Source organism: Lissotriton helveticus, chromosome 1_2, assembly GCF_964261635.1.
Source record: "Lissotriton helveticus chromosome 1_2, aLisHel1.1, whole genome shotgun sequence".
Taxonomy (NCBI): Eukaryota; Metazoa; Chordata; class Amphibia; order Caudata; family Salamandridae; genus Lissotriton; species Lissotriton helveticus.
The window spans coordinates 38678447-38704510 of record NC_136058.1 but is presented as its reverse complement, the minus strand read 5'-3'; the positions used below and the strand labels follow the sequence as shown (position 1 = coordinate 38704510).

The window sequence follows — 26064 nt, the reverse complement described above, 5'->3', positions numbered from 1 at the left end:
CAACCAATTAGGTGCCCTGTTCCTCCTTATCCATCATTAAATCAGGACGGACTGTGGGATGGAAGATATGGTATTCCAACTTCTAATCCTTTTGATGCTCTTAGTGGATTAGAAAATATTGACTGACTGCAGTCTGGTATTACCACCACTAACCTTCCAGGTGCTAAAATTGACCTCTCTTACATTCTTAGTAATGAGGAAAGTGTAAAGGCAGACTGGGGAAAAGCCCCTAATAAAGCCATCAATATGGTAGGGAGTGCGGATTCTACTGGGAGTCCCGAGGTCATAGATGATGGATTAGAGGCTGGAAGGGAGCATAGGATTATTCCTTCATCAGTTGGTACTATTGCTGCTGTTTCTGTTACTCCCCCGCTGGCTTCGATACTATGCAAAATTTCATCGTGGAATGTTGCGGGCATTAGATCTAAAATCGCTACCCAGTTTGGGGGAATTTTATTCAGACCCAAGATGTGCTCTGCCTTCAAGAAATATGGAGTCGGGATTCGGTCCATTTAAACGGTTTCAGGACGTTCCATACTCCAGCTGTTGAGGCCCTGCACGGAAGAGCTATGGGTGGATTGAGCATATATTTGTCAAACAAATTGAATTTAACAAGAGTAATAGAGCCTGTTATAGATACTTATTTTCAAATGTTAATATTGGTTATGGCTTCTGATACTCCGATTGCTCTCCTTAATTTTTATAATAATATTCCCACTGGCGAAGTATCTAGTGTTCTAAGTAAATTGCTCAAAGCTCTGTCTCTGCAGGACAAAATCTTCACACATGATTTGATGATACTTTTGTTTGGGGATTTTAATTGCACCTTGTGTAGTATGTCAGAGGATAATAGGTGCGGAATGTTTTGTGAAGATGGCCTGTGTCACCCGCACTTTAATCACTCTTTTCAGGGGGATCAATTTAATAACTTACTTGCCAATTTCGATTTGGGATTTGCTAATGAAATCTGTACTATACCATCTTCCCCACATTCAACATTTAATGGAAGGAGTTGTGCTTCTACTATTGATTACGCTATTGTATCAAATAAGTATGATAATATAATTTATTCCTTTGGGGTATCTGATGTTGCTTTAAGCGACCATTTCCCGCTCTGTGTGGCCATTTTGTTTCCAAAATCGTCCACCTTAAAAAACAGTAAAGAAAGGGATAGTGTGAACAAAAATATATCTATTGGTAGCTTAAACGGTTACTCATTGAAATGGGCTATGGTAGACCAGCCGGAAACACTTAGAATAGTGGTTGGTAAATGTAGACATGAGCTTGCGACCTGCTTAGGGGAAGATTCTACTCCTGAAATGATTCTTGCATCTTTCCAGACCATCTCCAATGAAATTAGGACCTCCCTTACGAGACAGATCAAAAATAGTAAACAAAAAGGAGGTTGGTTTGACTCTAGTTGTACTAGAGCTTATGCACTTCTAAAGAAGGAATTACATAAGAAACCTAGGTGTGTCGAGGAAGTTACTAGAATAAGTAAAGTGTACAAAATAGCTATAAGAGATAGAAAAAACACATTGAAATTAGAAGCTTGGGAAGCCTTGCACCTAGCTTCCAGTAGAAACAACAGTGCGGGCTTCTGGAAGATTATCAGAACACCCTTTCTCAGGGAAGATGTTGGCCCCAGACTGGAAATGGCAATTCCCGAATCGGATTGGATTAGACACTTTACTAAAGTATATGAGGGTGAGGCAGGGGGAAGCTCCCTACCCACCATCTTTGCATACCCTGCTTCAAGAAATTTGTTGTTCACCTTGGAGGAAGTAGAAAAAGCACTGCACGTAAGCCAGGGTGGAAAGGCCCCCGGCCCAGATGGTGTCCCCAGAGACATTTTTAAGGCTACTCCTGGTCTGTGGGGCCCCCTCCTGGTCCAGGTGCTTAATGCCAGCTGCACTTCGGAATTTCTGCCTACTTGGGTGGAGTCTGTAATAGTGCCCATTTATAAAAAGGGGGATAGACATGACCCAGGTTGTTATAGACCCATCTCCCTTTTAGATTCTTTTACAAAAATAGTGGGTCGGATAATTCTGGATCGGCTCTTGGTTTGGGCCAGAGAAAACTCTATTTTATCTGACCTACAGTATGGCTTTCGCTCTGGTTTGGGTACAGTGGAACAAGGTTTGAACCTCCTAATGCTGATCGGGAAGTACACAAGGGCCAAAAAAGGGAACCTGTTCCTGGCCTTTGTGGACCACTCAGCCGCATTTGATTGTGTAAGTCACTCCAAACTGTGGATAGTATTGGGACAACTTGGGGTTGCTGAAAATATTATTTATTATCTTAAAAGTTTTTATAGCGACGCATCAGCCCGCGTTCGCTATGGCCTGAAGGGGGAACGCACTGATAAAATTCTAATCAGGAGTGGTGTCAGACAGGGCTGTGTTCTGGCCCCCTTCCTTTTTAATTTGTACATTAATGGATTGGAAAAAGACCTGTGCGATAATAGCTTAGAACCCCCATATGTTGCTGGCCGCCCAATCCCGGCGCTTTTGTATGCTGACGATGCTGTGCTGATGTCACGTACTCAAGTGGGACTCCAGCGTGTGGTGAATAGCTTTTTCCTCTACATGAAGGAGTTGGGTTTAAGAGTTAATACATCTAAAACTTTTACCATGCACTGTGGCAGATACCATAAACCCAAGAGTGCCATTTTTATAGCAGGCCAGAAGCTTGAATCCATAAAGCAATTTTCGTGCCTGGGTATCTTATTCACTCAGAGTGATTCTTGGTCGCAGGAAGTGACAGCGAAAAAACTCGCGTTGGTTCGCTCGACTGCCGCCCGGAAGAATTTCTCAAAGAAATTAGGCATCAGACCTCCAGTGGAGTTAATTAAGATATATAAAGCCAAATGTGTGTCTGGTGCAACTTATGGTAGTGGAGTGTGGGGCCTTGCTGACCCCACACCTATCCAGGTGGTGGAAAACTCCTTCTTAAAGTTTATCCTTGCAGTTCCCAAGAGCACCCCGAATTATAGCTGCTATGCAGAATTAGTTCTTGCCTGTATATCTGATTTAATTAGGCTGGTGCCTGTGCTATTATGGCACAGACTATAGACAGAGAATGAAACCAAGCTTAATAGAAACATTATAACAGATATCTTAAAGCTAGAGGGAGCTATGAGGATACCATGGCTGAGCTATGTATGCAAATTTGTAACGGATATTGAAAAGTTAGATTACTTTCTAAATCCTCTTACTATCTCAGCCATCTCGCGCAAAGAACTAAAGAAGGAGAGTTTGGCTCTTTTGGATTCCTAAGAGTTACATCTGAGTTTTTAAAGCCCACTGTCTTGCACCATCAAATGATTTTATCAACTTTTAAAATTCAACCCTACCTGATCTATGTGCCAGATAATTATGATAGACTTATACTGTCCCGTTTTAGATTTGGAATTTTCCACAGACTTGTTAGTTTTCCAACAGTAAACAATTGCATCCATGATTTACCTCCCTGTCCCTGTGATAATGTATCACCGCAGAGTACATTACATGTTGTTCTCTTTTGTAAATATTATGGCTTAATTAGACACAATGTTTTATTGCCCTTGCTTAGAGAGATGGGCCATCGGCAATGTCGTGTGGCGATGCTTAGCCTCCAATTCTCAGATAACCACTTATGTGTTGTGCAAATCACCTTGTTTTTGAAAAACGTGATGCATAGCAGAAAAAGTATGCTCATATGATGCACTTTAAGGTTTATGACATTATGAACTCTGAAGCACTTTATTGTTATCTTTTCTTGTCCCTGTACTTCATTGAGATTGTAAAATGGATTAATGAATTTTTTTAACTGGAATGTTTTTTATGTACACTTTTATGATTGCTTTTTAACAATCGAATAAAGTTATATTTGATTTAATTTGATATTTGGGCATAAGAAGAAAGACCGGATCTTTTAAAAACTTTTCTTTCAGAGCTTCAGGGGTACCTGATGCAAAAAGTATCTAACTGGAAGTACCTCTACATCAGATTGGATCTGAGCTTCATCCTGTGCAGAGATCTCTGCACCGCCAAAACTAAGTCCCATTCTGAGTTGGGACTAAGTGCCTTATTACGAGTTTGGCAGTGCAGGAGCAGGGAGGTTAACCACAGACCCGCTCTCGCACTGCCAAACACGACCGCTGCCTGCCTGCCAGAGTCCATTCCTGCATGGACTATGAAGTCCATGCAGTGCTGGAACTAGGAGATGCCTGCAACAGGGGGGCACATGCACCTACCTGCATGGGGCAAGGGAGGTCCTGTAGAACCCCTGTGTTTCCCCACTGCCAGCTTTTACATGGCAGTGCTGACTGCCATGTAAGGCGGGCAGTCGGAAAACTCAAAATATGCATTGTGCTGCCGCAGCAGCACTACTAGCATATTCTGCACGCCTGACCGCCATGCCAACCCCAGGGAATGCGGTTCCCTAGCAGTTGCGGCAGTCAAATTTCAGTCCAACCCCAAACTTCTAATACAGCGATCGTACCACCAGTGCAGCAGTGGATGGACCGCCAGGCCACCACAAGTCTGGTGGTCCATGGACCGCCAAACTCTTAGTAAAGCCCTTATAACTTTTTCAGCAATAAACCTGAAAAGCTCCAGATTCCCAGCGGTACCAACCTGCTTCAGGTATACGGTCTTCGGTTACAAGGTAGTACCTAAGGTTTCAGATATGGTCCCTGTGAAAAGGATTTTTTTTCTCAAATATTAACAAAGTCCCATTATGCAATGGGACTTGGAAGACTTGTCAATTTTTTTTTATCAAAAAGTGACAAATTCACTTTCTGAATCAGGACCTAGAAGCCCTTTCAGACTTTCACTGGGATCAATCCACTTCGGGTATCTAACTTGAGGTCAATTAGTCAATTAAGGTTTACCTAAAATTGCACTTTGTTCCTGGTCTACTGCAACCAATACTTACTGTGACTTACCTTGGGTGCTTCATTTTTCTTGCTACTTTTTCACTTTAATTCTTCAAAAATTAATTTCTATGGTTTCCATGATTGGATTGTTGTCATTTTAGTCATAAACTGTGTATCTTTGTTTTAAAATAGGTTGTGAAGCATGATTGAGTTTTATGAGACTTTTTGTACTGTTTCTGCACCGCTTAAATACTTCGCAAACTTGCTTTGTTTTAAGTCTGACTGCTTTGTGTCACATTACGAGGGATTTAGCATATGTATATTTAATTTAATTTGTGTGGCATCTAGCACAGGATGACCTTATCTGTTTAGATGGACACTTGAATATTCTAAATAATAATCTACTGTCCTACAATACTTAACTATGTCTGGTCAGCAAGTTATGCCACCTATGTGTTTGCAATTCAAAGTTTATATTCAGAAACATGAAGCTATATCACTAATCTGAATAAAAGTGACGCCATTCATTCACCGGGACATCCACTTCTCTCAAATACAGAAATACGTCTCCTTGAGCTTACCTTCATTATTTTCCTGAGCAGTACTCATCAGATTATCCTCCTCATCTGTACTAGAATCACTGGGTTCTGGCTCAGCTCTGAGAATCTCTGTGTTTTCAATTGCCTCTGCAATTTTCTCTTGAATTGACTTGGAATCTTGAAATAAGGATTCACAAAAAAGGGAACGGAAATTTCAAATTGGAAGCACTTTAACAATGGTCAAGGTTCATTAAAATCACCCTTTGGTAAAACTGCATTATAACACATTAAATTCCCCAGTATGTTTAGAGAACACAGCTGTAAACTAAAAAAGATTTCATGCAGCAAAATGAACATCAAAGCATGCAGAGAAATTATGATCAAAAGCATGCAGAGATTACACACATAATCAGAGTGGAGGTTAGGCTAGGTTTGGTCTGTTAATAAGTAAATTGAAAATTAGTAATCAGGCAATTGATGTATTTTTCCAGTGATATCTCACTGAAATACGCTGTCTTGGTTCCTACTGGCCATTTGGCATTGTGCATCCAGTATAAAGTGGGAATATATTATCAAACAGTTGTAAAACTGCTAAGATAGACACAAATATATGCAGTAAAAATTGAATTTTCCAGACAGATTATTGAGTTGAAACTTTTACCATCTCAACCTAGTAGTAAGGTTTACTTTGTGCCATGCTCCTTGGAGCTTAGAATCCTGTTAGAAGTGATAACGTTATAATGGTGTGCTATCAGTTAATGCAAAATACATTTTAACATATATTTTCTTGCAGCATAATATTTTGTCTGTTGTTAATGATATCCTTGTTTCCTTTACAATTAGACTTAAAAGAAAGGAAACAAATGTGATGGTTAGTAAGGTTCTGGTCAATAAAAAGTAGATGAAGAGATCCAAGAATGTCAGGATAGTAAGAAAAGAGAAGATAGGTAATCTCTGTTAATATAAATATACTTACTGACAAATATTTTTAATGGGATATTCTCCTGGTGTGTGTAATAAACTCAGTAATTTAAAATCTTTAAGGGCTGGTACCACTTTCCTGTCATTGACTTCAGACTGCCACATCCTCTTAAGATACTCAATGTAATCCGATTTCAATTCAAATAGTTATCAGCATTAAAGTGTGAAGACAACACTATTACAGTCCAATCTTAACAAGAAAGTACATTAGCTGTGCTGGATGACTTCATTATTTGGTTTCAAAACATGAAAATAAGGGACAAGTGTGATAAAAACTGCATCTAAATATTTTTTTTTAAATGTTGCCAGTGTGCTTCATTTTGGAGATGTCACTAGGATCTCACAGTTTTGAGAGTGTTTCAGCGCACAAATATTTTCTGAAATACTCAACTTCAGATTGAAATGGAGCTTGCAGGTTAATGTTCTCTTGTATGAATTCGAGATATCTTTTTTCTTTGAACGAGAAAAATGCTGTAGTGTATGGGCCATGATTGCAAACAAATTCAGTTCTAACATTGGTGCGCGTCTAAGCCAGGGCCCAGCCTGAGTTCAGGCCCAGAAGTACAGACTATTTATGTCTCAACGAATTCAGAGTAATTGGAATATCCTGGTGGCCTTGTAGTGGAAGAGTCTTTTACATTTTTAAGAAATGGGGAATTTCCGAAATTTGTTGCATGGTTATCGCCATATGATGTGATTTTGGTTCAGCATTTTCTTTTTCCCAAAGTGGTGAAGAGTGACAAATAACGGATGAGATATATAATCTCAATATTTAGGCTGTGAAGGAGTAATGCGATACAAAAGGGGATGATGGACGGAGCGCTTGTCTTCCCTGGACCGGAAACAAGCATCCTGGGACCGGTTTCGGATTCATAATCCTCATCAGCCAGGCTATCTTGAATCCAGTGGCCAAGTGAACAAGGGACTCACGTCTGAGCATACCCTGCCACACTTAGGGCGAACAAAGCGATACAAAAGGGGATGATGGACGGAGCGCTTGAACAAATCAAACACTCAACCCCAGTCAACTGATCTGGGTTTAATCCATCACCATTCTTTAGTTCACTCAGCCACCCCAGTTCAGACATGGCTATATGCAAATCAGTCTGACCCTGTGTCTCATGGGGACAGTCCAGCCAAAACTGCCAAGCCATGTCTTCCCCGGACCGGAAACAAGCATCCTGGGAGCGGTTTCGGATTCATAATCCTCATCAGCCAGGCTATCTTGAATCCAGTGGCCAAGTGAACAAGGGACTCACGTCTGAGCATACCCTGCCACACTTAGGGCGAACAAAGCGATACAAAAGGGGATGATGGACGGAGCCCTTGAACAAATCAAACACTCACCCCCAGTCAACTGATCTGGGTTTAATCCATCACCATTCTTTAGTTCACTCAGCCACCCCAGTTCAGACATGGCTATATGCAAATTAGTCTGACCCTGTGCCTCATGGGAACAGTCCAGCCCGAACTGCCAAGCCATGTCTTCCCTGGACCGGAAACAAGCATCCTGGGACCGGTTTCGTATTCATAATCCTCATCAGCCAGGCTATCTTGAATCCAGTGGCCAAGTGAACAAGGGACTCACGTCTGAGCATACCCTGCCACACTTAGGGCGAACAAAGCGATACAAAAGGGGATGATGGACGGAGCGCTTGAACAAATCAAGCACTCACCCCCAGTCAACTGATCTGGGTTTAATCCATCACCATTCTTTAGTTCACTCAGCCACCCCAGTTCAGACATGGCTACATGCAAATCAGTCTGACCTTGTGCCTCATGGGAACAGTCCAGCCCGAACTGCCAAGCCATGTCTTCCCTGGACCGGAAACAAGCATCCTGGGACCGGTTTCGGATTCATAATCCTCATCAGCCAGGCTATCTTGAATCCAGTGGCCAAGTGAACAAGGGACTCACATCTGAGCATACCCTGCCACACTTAGGGCGAACAAAGCGATACAAAAGGGGAGTGTTTGATTGATTCAGATGCTCCGTCCATCACCACCCCCTTTTGTACTGCTTTTGGCCGCTATAAGTGTGGCAGGGTATGCTCAGACGTGAGTCCCTTGCTCACTTTGCCACTGGATTCAAGCAAGCCGGGCTGAAGACGGCTGGAATGCCAGAAACCGGTCCTCGGAAGCTTGTTTCCGGTTCAGGGAAGGCATGGCTTGGCAGTTCGGGCTGGACTGTTCCCATGAGGCACAGGGTCAGACTGATTTGCATATAGCCATGTCTGAACTGGGGTGGCAGAGTGGGATAAAGAACGGTGATGGATTAAACCCAGATCTTTTGACTGGGTGTGAGTGTTTGATTGATTCAGATGCTCCGTCCATCACCACCCCCTTTTGTACTGCTTTTGGCCGCCATAAGTGTGGCAGGGTATGCTCAGACGTGAGTCCCTTGCTCACTTTGCCACTGGATTCAAGCAAGCCGGGCTGAAGACGGCTGGAATGCCAGAAACCGGTCCTCGGAAGCTTGTTTCCGGTCCAGGGAAGGCATGGCTTGGCAGTTCGGGCTGGACTGCTCCCATGAGGCACAGGGTGAGACTGATTTGCATATAGCCATGTCTGAACTAGGGTGGCAGAGTGGGATAAAGAACGGTGATGGATTAAACCCAGATCTTTTGACTGGGTGTGAGTGTTTGATTGATTCAGATGCTCCGTCCATCACCACCCCCTTTTGTACTGCTTTTGGCCGCCATAAGTGTGGCAGGGTATGCTCAGACGTGAGTCCCTTGCTCACTTTGCCACTGGATTCAAGCAAGCCGGGCTGAAGACGGCTGGAATGCCAGAAACCGGTCCTCGGAAGCTTGTTTCCGGTCCAGGGAAGGCATGGCTTGGCAGTTCAGGCTGGACTGTTCCCATGAGGCACAGGGTCAGACTGATTTGCATATAGCCATGTCTGAACTGGGGTGGCAGAGTGGGCTAAAGAACGGTGATGGATTAAACCCAGATCTTTTGACTGGGTGTGAGTGTTTGATTGATTCAGATGCTCCGTCCATCACCACCACCCCCTGTTGTACTGTGAAGGAGTAATGGCACAGATGGATGGGTAGAAAAACTCATAGAGTAGCTTGAGAAGCGATTTTACAGATTCTCACAGAAATTCAAACCATGAAGTGCACCCCTACAAAGAGTCCACAATCTCTTTTAACTACATAGGAGAGTATGTAAGAGACCAATATTTAGCCAAAGCTATAATTTTAGAACTTCATCTGAAATAGCGATGAACTTGGTTTCTTGGTAGTTAGAATTTCACCTCACTATCACAATGTTGTTTCTCCTTTAGACCCCTGTCTACAACAATCATTCAACAACGCGATCCTATGTAATGCTGCAGCAGCCCCAGGGATAACAATATTCCATATAGGCAAAACTCCTTATTGAGAACTCAGGACAACTTACATGAGGCCATTCATCAAGAAAAATCACAACACATCATCCCTTGACACTTACAGACCGATTTTCAAAAACTTGCAACTTAGGAAACATTGTGAAAGGGCAGCATTCACTCATCAAAAACTTCAATGAGGAATACATTTGCTCTCAGATCATCACAATGGGTTCTGCCCTGGAAGAGTAATGGGATTATAGATGATCTGCGAGAGAGATGTTGTGAAGTTCACTTGGACAGGAAAGGTGATGCAGCACTTCTACTGGGCCTTTCTGTTGCATTCAAACAAGTTCACCACCACTGCCTACTAGAGAGACTACAGGAAATTGGCATGAATGGAAGTACCCTGACTGGATCTCTGTGACAAATCCAGCATCATCTTGCTTCGCTCATACTTGACTTTTCAGAATCAAGGTGAAAGTACCTCAAAGGTCAATCATCTTCCATTTCTCTATAATGTCTAGTTTAGTTCACTCTCTGGTCTCACCAAATACTTCAAGCTTATATACTGCAAACACGCCAATGAAACTCAGAGCATTCTAAAACTGGAAAGGAACCTTGCCAGATCAAGATTATGCCACTGCTCCGAGTAATTGGCTAATACACTTTCATTATTCACCTTAAGCTTAATTCATCAAAAGCATGGGTCCTAACATGCGGAGATTGGAAGAATTATTGCACCTCATCAGTCTAGCCCAAGGAATTTGGAGCACCATCAACATTTAACAGCATCAAAACAAGACAGGGAAACCTCGGAGTGATCATAGTTTAAAATCTTTCTGCAGTTCCCCCAAAAAAGGTCACAAAAAACTTTCTGTACCATGCATACCAAGCGGGAATTGTCCCAGCTCTTAGATTCACACAGACGGTCTGGGTGACCACCTCTCTTGTTCTTGTGTCATGTCTTGACTATGCAAAATTACTCTACGAGGTGGTTGCCAGCCAATACTGTGACAATCGCAAAGGATCCGAATTAGTGCAGTAAGGCGGTTGTGAAACACTGATCTATGCAACCACAGCTCAATGCCTCACACGCACTTCAAGTGTTAAACTTTGAAGACCCTGTGCATTACCCAAATGGTCATTGATGGCAAAGACCACGTTTTAATCTATAAAGCTATTCTTAGAAGAAAACACCTCACTCCAGGCTGGCTCATGGCATGTATTAGAATAAATACATTAGTGTCACCTGATTCTGTCTATAAGAAGCTAAACTTTGGAGCTTTCTTCCAGCAAAGATAAGCACCAGGAAAGCAGTGAAGACCTGGCTTGTCCCAAATCATAGTCAATGACTTTACCTTACATGCTCTGTGTTTGTAATATAACCCTGGTGTCCACAGCTATCTTGAAATGGTGCCACGTTCACAGAGATCATCACAGAAGGATTGAACTACCAGACTGATACACTGCCAGGAACAGAACAACTTCACCTATTATGCACTTCACTCTTCATAATTCACCTGGCCGACGTAATCTGTCTGTAATCTGCATGGGCGTCACCATGTGGTACTACCTATACTATTCAATCTGTTTATGGCCCACCTGGATTTGAATCTTCATCTGCCCATATTTAATAAGATAAGCACAAGCAGAGGAAAGAGTAATTTGCTGCACTACTTTAATTACATTATTTCCTACGGGTTATCTGAATGGAAATGTATACTTTAAATGCTTGTCTGCATATGCAGGTCTCTGCCATAAGGTGTAACTTGATTGATGGGGTTACAGCATCGCACCACTGTCCAACTTCAATGTGCCTAACAAATCTGTCTATGACCTGGAATGTGCTTTGGCGTGCAGGACTGACTTTTCTGTTTAAGATTCACTTGAATCATAAGTATGTTGAACTTGTATGACGAGAATAAGATATTACCACTGTACCACTATGTTTATGCTGTTTAAGGCCCACTTGATTTGAAATGTAGTCTTGATCTGCCCACATTCTGTATGTCTAGTGCCGTAGTCATACAATGTACATGGCTGTACTTCTATTATCAAATTATTAAACTAGATTTAAGACTTCCCTGAATCGAAATCTATTCTTGAACTGCCCAGGTTTTAAATGAAAAGTATTATTGAGCTGTCGATGTTTGCGTGAACAGTACAAACCACATGGAGTGCAATTTCCGTATTAATAATGTAAAAATATCTAACTTGGTTAAGACCCACTTGAATTTAAATGTACTCTTGATCTGCTTGTGTTGTGTATGAACAGCATCACCAGCACAAAGTGGAATCTGCTGTGCTACTAATACTGTTTATCTGATCTGTTTAGGACTTACCTGAATTGAAATGTATTCTTCAAATGCCCTTGTTTTGTGAAAACACCTCCACTGGGTGAAGTGCAAGTTGCTGGTGTGGCTTGGCCTCCATCGGCTCCCACGGGCCACACTAATTCTGACAGCCCAATTCCATCTCAATGATACCTTGGAGATTTCATTTTTCACTCCTGGGCTGTACTGCGAAACACATACCATGACTGGTTGTATTATTAGGCACATTATTAAGGGACTTATGTTGTCACACATGGATGGCCTCTTGAAAGCCTTTGCTGGTGATGGGCCCACAACCACTTTTCTATTTACTTCATGATGGACTCCTCTGCCCATGTATGGTGACTGTTCATAAAGTGATTATTCTTACTCAGTGCAGCCTCAGGGTCAACTCCTCAGAGCTTACATCTGAGTTTGTGGTTTAATATTTCATTCTTGTGGGTTGTTTCTCAGACACTCCTGGGTGGACTCCCCAGGCATATGTTGTCGGTGATCCTATAATGAATGTGCATTTTTGGCTCTGCAGTGGACACATTAGACCTACACTATATCTGGTTGCATAATGGCCAACTGAAATTGTTTGCACCCTGCCACTTCTACAATTGGGCTTCCTATGGGGTCAGAACTCACAACAGATGATACGTATCCACATTCAGGACCTTGCCATTTTCTCTCTTGTTCTTACTCACTTGTGTAGGCACAAGAACTCACCTTCAGAGACTAGGTCTGAGATGTCTCGACCAAAAATGTACACCACAAGATATCTGCATGGGCCAAAATGAACTCACAGACTTTCGCTGCATCGACACGCTAACATTTATGCTTAAGTGTCCAATCCTTCAACCCCATATTCATTTTCACTTCAAAATCATGTACACGTGCAGTACCCAAGCATAGTAAAGGAGTGGAACTTTAATCCTCATACATGAAATCCTTCACTACCCATATAAGCCCATGACAGACACAAACATTTGCATCCATAGCAGAGTAGTATACTACCAATCCCTAAATTAATTCCAGTGCCTTGTCAGGTGGCTGAGGTGCCACACAGATGCGAATATAATACAACTAAGCTATGAAGTGCAAGCTGTATTTTATCACTTCAGCAAATGAACAATTCAAATGGTGAAAAGATGGAAGGCTACAAAACTTGCAATGTGTTCAGATAAGTCTGCTAAGCAAAGTCAAGCAAGTGGGTCTATGCCAATGGTGGCTCCTTTTGAGGGGCTTCAGAGCCTATGCCTTCCTCCTGCGAGGACCCACACTATGACCCATGGTCTCCTGACACTGCCTATTATTTAATTTAGCAGTATTCATGTTTTCATGAACACTGACAGTCCACAGGTCAGCTCACTCTGTCTCGTCTTCAGGCCATTGATGACAGGAGGAGGAGGAGAGGGTTGAGGAAGGATCCATTTACAGAGCATTGTTAAAAAAGCACAGCACTGGATATTGGATATGTGAGGGGCGTAGTTCAACCATGATTCCCTTCAAATGGGCACAATCTATTTTATTTAGCAGACCTGCTTTGCAGGCCTAAGACCGAACAAATATATCTGCTAAAATGTGGCTCTCAGGGCACACATCGATGCATCCCTGGGGCCAATAAGAAGCTACAGAGAGCAGGGGTAGGATTTGCAGAGCTATCTCAGCTTGTTAGGGCTGTGCTTTCAGTTCCATCAAGAAGGTGGGAGAAGGATTGAGGCGAGTCTTCCCCTTTTCAAACCTTACTTTGCTGATCTGTCTGGCTCCCCGTTGGCAATCATGGCCTGCTGGTTCCAATGTCCAGTGACAGATTCCTGCTCCACTACTGGCATAGAGACTCTGAGTTGCCAGCAAAGGAAGCAATGTCAGTAAACAGAAATGTACTTTCTCTGTGCATTTGGGTATGTGCTTGTGAGTATGTTTGTGAGTGATCGAGAGTCAATGAGATTGAATGAAAGTATGTGTGAGAGTATGTTTGAGAGTGTCAATGAGAGTGGAAGTTTGCGAGAATCTGAGTCTGTATGAATAAGTGAAAGTGAGTGTGAGGAGTGAGTGAAGGAGTGTTAGTGCTTTAGAAGTGATTGGAGCTTATGAGAGGAAGTGAAAGAGTGCCGGGGATATAGATGTATCAATGATGTAGCAGGTGCAGTTGCACTAGGTCACCGAGTCAGTGAGTGTGTGTGGTGGTGAGAGTGAGAACCAGTGAATATGAGTACATTTGTGGGTAACGTCAGTTAGAGTGAGAGAAGAGGGAGAGAGTGAATGTGAGTGGGAGTGAGTATAAGTGAGCGGAAGAGTGTGTTAGTTTGCATGTTTTATGATTGTGAATCTACCGCTGGCCATTGCATACTCAATATAATTCTGGGTTTATGGTGGGATCCATGGTGCAATGCTGCTGTTTGTGTATTGGAAATAATTATTGGCATAAGGAAAGGCATCCATGCAAAATGCAGGCCCTGCCATACTTGAAGTAATTTGTAGCAGAGCGGCCCCAGTGGAAAAATGCATGCACTTGCATACTGAATGAAAGTCTTGGCATGGAGCCCCCAGAGCAAAATGCTGACAATTGGGCATTGCAGGAAATTGTTTGCATAAAGGAGGGCACCCAAGGTATGATGCAGACCCTGTAACATTGGAAGTAATAATTGACGTAAGGTGACACCAATGGCAAAATGCTGGTGGCAATATATTGGATGCAATTATTTGCCTCAGAGAGGGCAGCTATGGCATATTAGAGGCAAAGGGGTTGGGTTGGGGGAAGCAATCCTTGATAACACGGTGGATCTGAATTACTGGAGGTAATTATTGATATACAGGCCACCAATGGTATATAGAATATCAATAGCAAACGTCTAGTGCGGGTATATTGTAAAATTCTTGTTATAAAGGGGCACCCCTTACAGTAAGAGTATGGCTGGGATGGATGAATGTGTTGGCCATCCTTGATAATTTGCCAAAGAAGTTTGACTAGCTGGTGACATCAGTTGTTAACAAAGGGGCCTGGATCATCCTGGGACATGCTTTTAAACTCCCCCATGGGATTTCTCTTTTGTTTCTCCTCCTTATATAGCACTTGACCAAAGGGTCTCCCCTCCTCACTCTCCTATGGGGCTAGTAGGTCCCATTTTTTAGGGTAAGCATTGGGAACCATGTTCCCCGTTTTCTCTAAGTGCACAGATGAACGACACTACTGGATGCACTCATAGCCACGCACTTATTACTTGCATGAGTATGTGGCGTACCGGATGACCTTTGCCAGACTTGTTATTGTATCACTTGTGTCTGGACTTTACTTTTCTTTTCTTTTCCTACTGGCGTTAAATTTAGTCGCATACATAGTGGCGAGTGAAACTGCTCTCACCACCACGTGGAACCATCACCTACTGAGCACGGTAAGGGCAGAGCCCGTTTATGCAGTATGGGTCCTGATGAATAAACCGGACCCTTTGGGGCCAGCAGGCAGAAACATGTTGACCACTTATTGTACAGTGGGGGGACAATAGAATTCCCCTCACACCGACCCTTGTTTTTAAACACCGTTGAGATGCCAGTTACATTAAAATAAGTATGACATCTGTAATGTCATTTTAACTACACATTTTTTGTAAGGGCCCCCACTTAGCTTTAGAAGTTCGTCCCTGTCTTCAGGTGTATGCCTGCCCTCTATCAAACCAAGTTTTTAGAGGGCGAGGACTGGTCAATGATGAAGCATGACACCAGGTGGTGTGTGAGACCAGTCTTTCACGTTTTGTGAGATGCCTGCACTCACAAACGAACACTATTACACTGTAGCACCTAGGTCATCATACTAGGAGCGGCTCATTTGTGGTAAACATTATAGTTTGGAGGCTGCCTCTCCTAGCACTCCGTGCCTCTAGTTCCCTTCCTCAGGTCTCCCCTGAGGTTTTGTGGTTATACACTTTTGTACAGCAGACAGCTGTGGGAACATTTATAGGGTTAAATCACAGACCAAATTGTTGGTTCAACCCAAAATCTTGAATTGAACATAACCAGAACAGGTTTCCTTGTTAGCAACATGGATACCAAACTAGCGTTCAATGAGGAGAACTATGCAGAAATCCTAAGAACGCCATCTTTACTAGCAGAAAAGGTGGTGTCACAAGTAGTCCAGAATTCGGATGGGTGGGAAGCACTCACTGCAAAGACGATGGAGCAGATTTGAATGGCCTTGCATGGAGCTTTCATGACAGAGTATCTGAGGAAGAACAGTGCACCTAGAGGTTTAGTGGTTACCAACGAGCCAAGACTGTATCTCAACAATAAGGAATTCCAGACCAATTGGTCTAGAATTGCATGGAAATGCACTAAGGACTGGCTAGTCCTAATCATAAATACCGCCAGAGAGTTGGCGGATGCTCTCCGGGTAGAAATTCAACAAAGTGAGAGCAGATTAAAGACCATGGTGCATGTAAAAGTGCTTAAGAAAAAGCTGGATGAAATAAATAAGGATCACACTGATTACAAGGAGTATCTCACCCAGTCAAAACTGACAAAGCTCAAAAAAGATGTCTAGAAATTCAGCTGGGAGACCATATATCCATATACTACGGATGAGTACTATGAGAAAACTCCCCAACAACAACAAAATAGGAGGCAACAACAATTTAGACCCACTCCACAGAACTGGACTTTCAGTTCGGGAGAAGAGAGGAGCACGAGCGGAAGCAGCAGAGATGAGAGCACTGATGGCCGTCAAACAAGACAACAGCAGAACTATCACAATCCGATGATGCAGCCACCCATGCCACAGTTCGGGTTCTGGTAACAACCGTATTTTCCTACAGGGTTTGGATTCCCACAAGGCCCATAGCCCTTTTTATACAGAGGCTGTGGAAGGGGAAGAGGAAAGAAAAAACAGTGCCCAAGGGTACAATGGGAAGACCAACCTCCAGTGGCCATGGGCACGAGGAGCAGAGGGAGAGGGAACGGCCCATCGACAAGCCTAGAGTACCGAACATTGTGAACCTGAGTGACCACGTCCTGTCTAAAAACGAGGAATCAGTTCTCTCAAAAGGCCTAGGCTTCGTCCCCACACCGTTGAACGATTCTGTCATACTCAATATCGAACTAGCACAGTTTTTTAGGAAGATTAAACTCGGCAACCACTTCGGAGACAAAGGAGGACAACAACCAGCGGTGAGAAATACAGGCCTTAGGTAAAAATCTACATTTGTACCCCCTACCCAGGCTATCCCATGCCACATTTTGGCCTTTGAACAATGACTTCTGAAGGAAGTGGAACAGATTAATTTTGGACAGGAAAAAGGTTTCCAAAACCTGACTAGAGCAGAACGAAAAGCACTAGAAGACCAGAAGAATAACTCAGATACCATGATCAAGCCATCTGACAAAAAGGGGCGCAATTGTGCTGATGAATAAAACAATGTACAGGGATGAGTGCAACAGATTACTCTCTGATGCCAGCAGTTATGAAATTCATACAGAAGACCCAACACCACGTCTCATCAACAAAATCAAAATAATGATGGATGAAGCACACTGCCAGGACCGGATCACAAAACAGGAAGCTGATTTCCTCATCAATGAGACCCCGAAAACACCAAGATTGTATACACTCCCCAACATTCACAAAGGGAGGATGCCACCTCCGGGCAGGCCGATAGTCTCAGGCATTGGATCGGTGTTAGAGCCACCCCCGCAATTTTGCGACTGGTTTTTAAAACCAATAGTCCAGAAATCGCCATCTTATCTTAAAGATACCAAAGATGTTTTGTGCCTTCTTCGAGACCTAGACATTAACACCACAGAAGACATTTTTATTACAATGGACATCGAGGCCTTGTACACGTGCATCCCACAGAGACGAAGCCTGGCAATAGTTGAAGACATCCTACTAAAACTGGAATTGGATTTCCTCACTCCTCCACATTTCATCATGGAGTGCTTAGAGAGTGCCCTCACGGAGAATTGTTTTCAATTCGAAGAAGTTATTTACCATCAGATCACTGGTACATTGATCGGCAACACATTCGCCCCCAGCTTGGCATGTCTGTATGTGCACCAATTTGAGGAGGATTACATTTTCAACTCCAACAACCTCTTTGCTAAACAAATGAGAAAATGGAAGCGTTATATCGATGATGTGTTCACGGTATAGAGAGGCAAGGAGGACACAGCAAAAAGTTTTATAGACTGGGTGAATACAAAAGACAGTCATCTGAAATTTACCCATTCCATCAGCAAACAGCACGCCACTTTTCTAGATCTAGACATTAGCATGAAGGAAGTGGGCATAAGTACAAAGGTTGTGTTGGACCTGGCCCTTTTTGGCAGGTTCACCCCGAAACTTTTTGCTTTTTCCTAGCCTGTTTCTGGAACCTGGTGTTGGTGATTTTAGACCTTTGCGCACTTTTTCACTGTGGTACAGTGTAAAGTGCGTGAGCTCTCTGTGTATGTGTGGTGAGTGATCTGCCCTCCCATAGGAATGCATGGGGAATATGTGTGACCATGGTAGTTCCTGATGTGTGGGGAGTGCAGGGTCGAGTTTGGTATGTGCAAACTCGTGAGATTTAATGCTGCGTAATGATGTATGTGGCATGAGTGTGTCTAGTGTGGAAGTGCCACTTCTAGACATGGGTGTGCGTGTATAGTGAGTCTGCTGGCACGTGATTGGCTGGCGCCTGGCTCCAGGAGTTCCTGGGCCTGCTTGTGGATTGACTGACTGGTTTGAGGGTGACAGGAGCTGGGGAGCTCCCAGGAGGTTGTCTGAGTCAGCCCCTGTTTGAATGACTGCATCTGCAACTAGAGTGGTGGGAGGAGATAGCACCTGGGAGTGAACAGGGCTGTGCCTGCCTGCCACAATGCTGGCTCCACCTCCTGCTGGGCGGCTGTCGCCTCTGCCCCTCACACTGAAAGGAGTTCCCTATGACCAGATCTAGCTCATTCTCACACTGCCTGCACCCTTTAGACAAAGCATTTTATAGTATAAAAAGGGGCTGTGTCCCCTTACAAAAGGTTCTTGTTTTCTGACTTGAATCCTGCCAGGGGCGTGCTGCTGCTTGGGCCCAGGGGAATCCCTGGGCCCTGCCCAGCCCCTGGATACCTGATGGATTGCTGGAGGACTCTGCCTTAGTCCTGGGACCCTTTTGCCTTTCTTTGCAGCCCCCCAGGACCTGTTGTAGCTGGAAGCGCTGTATTGTACTTATAGCGCTGGGGAGCGCTGTATCTATTGCCCTTCTAGCGCTTTGGAGCGCTTTATTTCCCACTAGCGCTGAGGAAGCGCTTTATGTCCACCGCCGGTGCCCACCCGGCATTCGCCCGTTTTTATTGCTGGTTTTTGGGCCCCAAAGCGAGTGCCCGCCTCGCTGCATATTTACAATTACGGAGCTCACCGCCGCCGGCCCAGAGATCGTGTGAGGGGGGCGCTGTGCCCGCCTCCCTGCCCAGGGCTGCTCTGCCATTGGCGGCCCTGCGAGACAGGAAGCTAGGCAGATTCTGTGGCGACGTGGGCAGGGCCTCGAGGTGGTCATTTCCGCTTCCCCCTGCCCGGGAGAAGCCTGCTTCTTCTTTGTTGCCGGTCTCCCGTGTGGAGAGGGAGACCGGAAATGCTGGCTGCGGGAGGGAGGCTGCAGGCGCTCGCGGGGCTCCCGTGAGGAGAGGAGAGCCCCGCACCAGGAGGACTGAGCCCGGCCGCCGGAGTGGTGCTGCTGCCCAGGAGGTTCCGTGACAAAGGGGTGAGTCCCAATGCGGAAGAGGAGCAGCCGCTGCGAGACCGGTGAGTGCCCAGGAATGGAGGGGGGCATCGGGGCACATTGCCGGTGCCCGCCCCTCCCCTCTAGTGAAAGGCTCGTGGGGGCCTTACTTGTTTTAGAGCCGGTTGAGGCTCTGGGGGCATTACTTTGTCTTTGAGCCTAGTGAAAGGCTCCGGGTGCATTTCGAGTCCCCTCACAAGGGACTCCTGCGAAGGGGTTGCATGTGTCTAGGGCCCCGCGGCCCCTCCTACAGTGGGGGCATATTGAGATATTTCGAGTTCCCCGAGTGGGACTCCAACATCTTGGGGGCATCATTGTTTGAGCCCGAGAGGCTCCCGCCCGCATCTTATTGATACCGAGCCCATGAGGCTCAGCGGGGCCATTTTAGTGTTTCAGAGCCCACGAGAGGCTCCACGGGGGTATCCAGTGAGCTCGAGTCCCCGGGGGGGGGCACAGTTGTTTTCAGAGCCTGAGGGCTCCATGGGGCATATTTGTTTTAGAGCCTGTGTGGCTCCAACGTTCTGCGCAGTGTTGTGTCAGAGCCTGTGTGGCTCCAACAATTGGGCGCAGTTCTGTTCTAGGGTCAGTGAGGACCCTGTCGCAGTTTTGATTCCCAGCTGCCCAGCAATTAGTGGGCAGCTGCACCATTTAGGCGCTTGGGATTGTCTACAGCTGCCCAGCACTTTGTGGGCAGCTGCCACGTTTAGGCCCCTGACATTGGGACACAGGGAGTCCTAGCCCCAACATGGCCAGTTGGCCTAGGGACTGCCACAGGTGGTGGCTTATGTAAGTTTTTGCCCAATTGTGTGGTTTTATTGCACCTCTGAATGTTTTAGGCATCATGTGTTTTTGCGCTATTGAGTTGTGTTCTGGCACCTCTGAATGTTTTTATGCATCATGTGTCTTCCTTGTCCTTGCACCTCTGAATGTGTTTTTGATGCATCATGTGCCTTGTTCTCACACCTCTGAATGTTTTAGGCATCATGTGTTTTCCTTTCCTGCACCTCTGAATGTGTTTTGATGCATCATGTGTAATGTGTTCTTGCTGATACCCCTAAATGTATTTTATTCTTAGGGTGTTGTTCTTTCCAGTACAGGTGGTCCTAGTGAGGTCCTGGTCCCCTGCGTGACATTCTCCTAAGGTGGTTAGGGTTGCGTAGGTGGTACTTACCTGTTACCAGTAGTAACTGGTTGTGTGCTATACTTGCTAATTTGTGCTACAGTGATTTTATATCCTATATTCTATGATCTACAAAGTGCTATTTCTGACAGTATTTCTATTTCTGCTAAGTGCTGATTCCTGACAGTGGTCCAGGTGGCCCTGTCCTAAATCCCTTGTGAATATTTCCCGTGCCAGTTGGCACAATGTACATGTGTGATTTCTATCTGATGTGTTTTGACAATACAGAAGTTATTTTTATATACCCTTGTGTGGAGTTCCTTTTGTGGTGTGCCTAGGATGTTGTTGCTGTTGTGTGCTGGCGCAAATGCTTTACACATTGCCTCCGGGATAAGCCTGTCTGCTCGTGCCAAGCTACCAAGGGGATGAGCAGGGGTTATCTTGGCGTGTGACTCCCTTGCCCTGACTAGAATGGTGGTTTCTGCCTGGCTTTGGCGTCAGCCTTAGCCTACCAGAAATAGCCAGTTCTAACAGGTACATAATAAACCAACTAATAGGAACAGCCTCCTTTTATACGAGAGCTACCATCCTAAAGCGCTGCGTGACACCCTACCAGTAGGTCAGCTCCTACGGGTCTGCAGGAACTGCTCAGAGACACAGAACTTCACTATACAAGCAGAGGAACGTGAAAAAAAATTACTGGACCGTCACTACCCGAGGAAAATTATTAACAGAGCCAAAAAGAGGGCCAGGAATAATAACCGTGAGGCCTTGTTAAAGGATAGTAACAAGGAGAAACCAGATTGCGTAGTATGTGTAACTACACACACCCCCATCTCAAACACTGTACAAAAGATCATCAAGAAGAACTGGCAAATATTGGATGGAGCTGACAAGCAATGGGCACCCCCACTCTTCGCTTTCAAAAGAAGTAAAACATCTGAGACGTCCTAGTAAATGCCAAAGACCCCCGCAAACAGTGGACAACCAGATCACCCTATGGAACACACAGAGGCCCACGGGTCATTTTGCATGTGGTAACTGCGTGGCGTTCCTACTCACCATGACTACTAAAGAGGTGGACATAGGCACAGGGAACCCTTGGAAACTCAACACCTTCAGCAACTGTAAAACCGAAAATGTGGTCTATCTCCTGACATGCCCCTGCGGTCTCATGTATGTTGGAATGATCACCAGGAAGATAAAGATCCGCATCAATGAACATCGTAGTACGATACGGTGCAAAAAACACAAACACAAAACTCACCAGACATTTTTTGGAATCTAATCACAAAGATAGCGACCTGAGATGGTTAATCCTGGAAGTCATGAAAAACCATAAAAAACGATCTTACTAAACCACTACACATAAGAGATCAGAGGTGGGTTCACAGGCTCCGTGCATGGGATAAGGAGCTCAATGATGAGATCCCTTTGCTCCAAATGGCCTAACAATGTATGTGACCACACAGTGGCTGACCCTGTCCTTAAACTCAAACTGACGAGAAATGCAAAACATAGACCCTTCCATCAGAGTCCGTTTTACAAAATACACTGATCAAAGAATGGCTTTCATATTTTTATGTGAACACAGGAACATCGTTTGAGCTACTCGGGCAGCAATGTCACCCTAGTTGCCCCCACTTAAACTTACTGATAAGTCGCTACTTTTAGCCCACTACACTACTGTTGTATCCTTCAACCATGCGGAGCATCAGGCGTAGTATATTACTAATGAGTGGAGAGGACCGCCACCTTGTGTAACCGACTCAGAAGCGTCATAACATGACCCTCCGTTCACTAGGAATGCTGCGGGATTATTGCGTTCATCTTTTTAAACACTGCATCAGGCATAAGCAGCTTAGAACTCTTTCCAGACAAGAGTACGATTACGTGCATGCACATCTGTGAGAGAGACGTTACCGCGTCTGCGGCGGAGGCTGCTGCTGGATTCTTTTTAACAAACGCTACATCAACCACAGCAGCATTGCAGAGAAGTGTACACGTACGTGCATGCTTTAGAGCATGGGTACTCACAAACTTTCTCTCAGGGGCCAAATTTACACTGTGGTTTGTGTCCGAGGGCTGCACAGTGGGGGCGGGGTCAGTGGGGGAGGGGGCGGGGCTTGAGCAACAAAAAAAAACTGACCATGAGGTTGATCACTGGTCCCTGCAGCGTACACCTTCATCCACTGAGCCACCAGACCCGGCATACACACATCTCTCTCTCGCTCTCTTTCTCTCTCTGTCTCCCTCCCTCCCTCTCCCTCCCTCTCTCACTCTACCTTACTCTGTCCCCCTCCCTCTGTCTCCCTTTCCCTCTCTCACTCCCTCACTCTGTCTCCCTTTCCCTCTCTCACTCCCTCACTCTGTCACTCCCTTTCCCTACCTTCCTTTCTCTCCCTCCCTTTCCCTCTCTCACTCCCTCACTCTGTCTCCCTTTACCTCTCACTACCTCACTCTGTCTCTCTTTCCCTAACTCACTCCCTCACTCTGTCTCCCTATCCCTCCCTCACTCTGTCACTCCCTTTCTCTCCCTCCCTTTCCCTCCATCCCTTACCCTCCCTCCCTTTCCCTGCATCCATTTCACTCTCTCACTCCCTTACTCTGTCTCCCTTTCCCTCCCTCGCTCTGTCTCCCTTTACCTCCCTCGCTCTGTCTCCCTTTCCCTCCCTTATTCCCTCACTCTGTCACTCCCTTTCCCTCCCTCTGTCTCCCTTTCCCTCCCTCACTCCCTCACTCTGTCTCCCTTTCCCTCCCTCGCTCGGTCTCCCTTTCCCTCCCTCGCTCTGTCTCCCTTTCCCTCCCTTACTCCTTCCCTCTGTCACTCCCTTTCCCTCCCTCACTCTGTCTCCCTTTCCCTCCCTCTCTCCATCTCCCTTTCCCTCCCTTACTCCCTCACTCTGTCTCCCTTTCCCTCCTTCACTCTGTCTCCCTTTCCCTCCCTCGCTATGTCTCCCTTTCCCTCCCTCGCTCTGTCGCCCTTTCCCTCCCTTACTCCCTTACTCTGTCACTCCCTTTCCCTCCCTCACTCTGTCTCCCTTTCCCTCCCTTACTCCCTTACTCTGTCACTCCCTTTCCCTCCCTCACTTTCTCTCCCCTTCCCTCCCTCACTCTGTCTCCCTTTCCCTCCCTCACTCCCTCACTCTGTCTCCCTTTCCCTCCCTCGCTCTGTCTCCCTTTCCCTCCCTTACTCCCTCACTTTGTCACTCCCTTTCCTTCACTCACTCTGTCTCCCTTTCCCTCCCTCACTCCCTCACTCTGTCTCCCTTTCCCTCCCTCGCTATGTCTCCTTTCCCTCCCTCGCTCTGTCTACCTTTCCCTCCCTTACTCCCTTACTCTGTCACTCCCTTTCCCTCCCTCACTCTGTCTCCCTTTCCCTCCCTCACTCTGTCTCCCTCACTCGGTCTCCCTTTCCCTCCCTCACTCCCTCACTGTCACTCCCTTTCCCTCCCTCCCCCTCCCTTTCCCTTCCTCCCTTCCTTTCCCTCCCACCCTTTCCCTCTCTCACTCCCTCACCCGATCTGCCTTTCCCGCCCTCACTCCCTCACTGTCACTCCCTTTCCCTCCCTCACTCTGTCTACCTTTCCCTCCCTTACCCTCCTTTCCCTTCCACCCAGGGCACAATTCCTAAAAAAAGAAGTGGGGGGACGCTGACGTCACAACAGGAAGTGATGTCACGAAAGGTGGCTTGCACCATCAGATTCATTGCCTCCTCTCGCTCACCCCTTAGATGCGATTGCATCAGAGACGCCAGCGCGTGAGCAGCGTTCTGAATGAGCTCCAATCTCACCCCAGAGAGGCCAAATAGTGAATGTGCTGCTCCATTTGCTCCAGTTATCGAGCTCCCGGTAAAATAAGTGGGGTGACGCCGTCCACCCGCCTGGTACCTCGACTTGCGCCCTGCTTCCACCCTCCCTTTCCCTCCTTCCCTCTCTTACTCCCTCACCCGTTCTCCCTTTCCCTTCCTCACTTAGTTTCCTTTTCTTTCCCTCGCCCTCCCTCTCCCTCTGTCATGTCACCCAGCCTCTGTGTCAGCCCGGGCTGAGACAGCTTCGGAGCACACACACACACATAGCCGCACTGAGCACATTAACAGGTCTTTAAAAGACCATTAGCATGTTAATGAGGCTGTGTTGTTCACCTCTTAGCGCCCCTGCAGCTCCACTCCAACTATGGCAGGAATCCCCCGGTCGGCCCCCACAGAGCAGCAGAGTCTCGGAGTCGCGCTGCTGTAACTTAGTTTGCAGACACTCTTTAAAAAAAAAAGAATTAAAACACTGGTATGATGTGTGCAAGGTCCGCGGGCTGCCAGGGAAGGCTTGCCGGGCCGCCACCCGCCCGCGGGCCGTACTATGAGTACCCCTGCTTTAGAGCAAGAAGAACACGCTCCCTCCCCTTCGAGCGGATGCGCCTGTGCTAGAGAGAGACAGCTACCAGATACAAACAGCGTTAACAGCCCGTAATCGTGCCACATGATCCAGGACAGCATTAGTCCTCAGCAAGCAACAGGCAGGTCAAGCAAAACTTTGTAAGCACGGTCCCTGAAACCAGATCTCCTTTCTTCCTGCCTAATTAACGACCGCATTTAGACACTTTAGGGTATAAATAGTGCGCTGAGGGTGCTTCCCTCCTTCACCAGCGAGGAAGCGAGGAGATCGGATGCAGGTTTAGAGACGGGAGCTCTCCCCATTTACAGTAGGAGTATGGATGGGATGGATGAATGTGTTGGCTATTCTCGATACTTTGCCAAATACGTTTGACTAGCTGGTGACATCAATTTTTAACAACAGTACCCAGATCATCCTGGGACATGCTTTTAAATTCCCCCTTGGGATTTCTCTTTTGTTTCACCTCCTTATATAGCGCTTGACCAAAGGGGTCTCCTCTCCTCACTCTCCTATTGGACTAGTAGGTCCCATTTTTTAGGGTAAGCATTGGGAACCATGTTCCCCGTTTTTTTCTATGTGCACAGATGAATGACACTACTGGATGCACTCATAGCCATGCACTTATTACTTGCATGAGTATGTGGCGTACAGGATGACCTTTGCCAGACTTGGTATTGTATCACTTTTGTCTAGACTTTACTTTTGTTTTCTTTTCCTACAGGCGTTAAATTTAGTCGCATACACGGTGGCAAGTTAAACTGCCCTCACCACCAAGTGGAACCCTCACC

General features: G+C 45.7%; 1 protein-coding gene across 1 annotated transcript in view; it reads right to left on the bottom strand.

Moving 5' to 3' along the window:
* The window catches only part of ERICH3 (glutamate rich 3), a 594366-nt gene that overhangs the window by 87351 nt on the left and 480951 nt on the right, over positions 1-26064 (bottom strand). The window contains exon 13 of the mRNA XM_078668660.1: positions 5443-5577. Coding sequence (XP_078524786.1) covers positions 5443-5577 — 135 coding nt within the window. The remainder of the gene's footprint in view (positions 1-5442; positions 5578-26064) is intronic.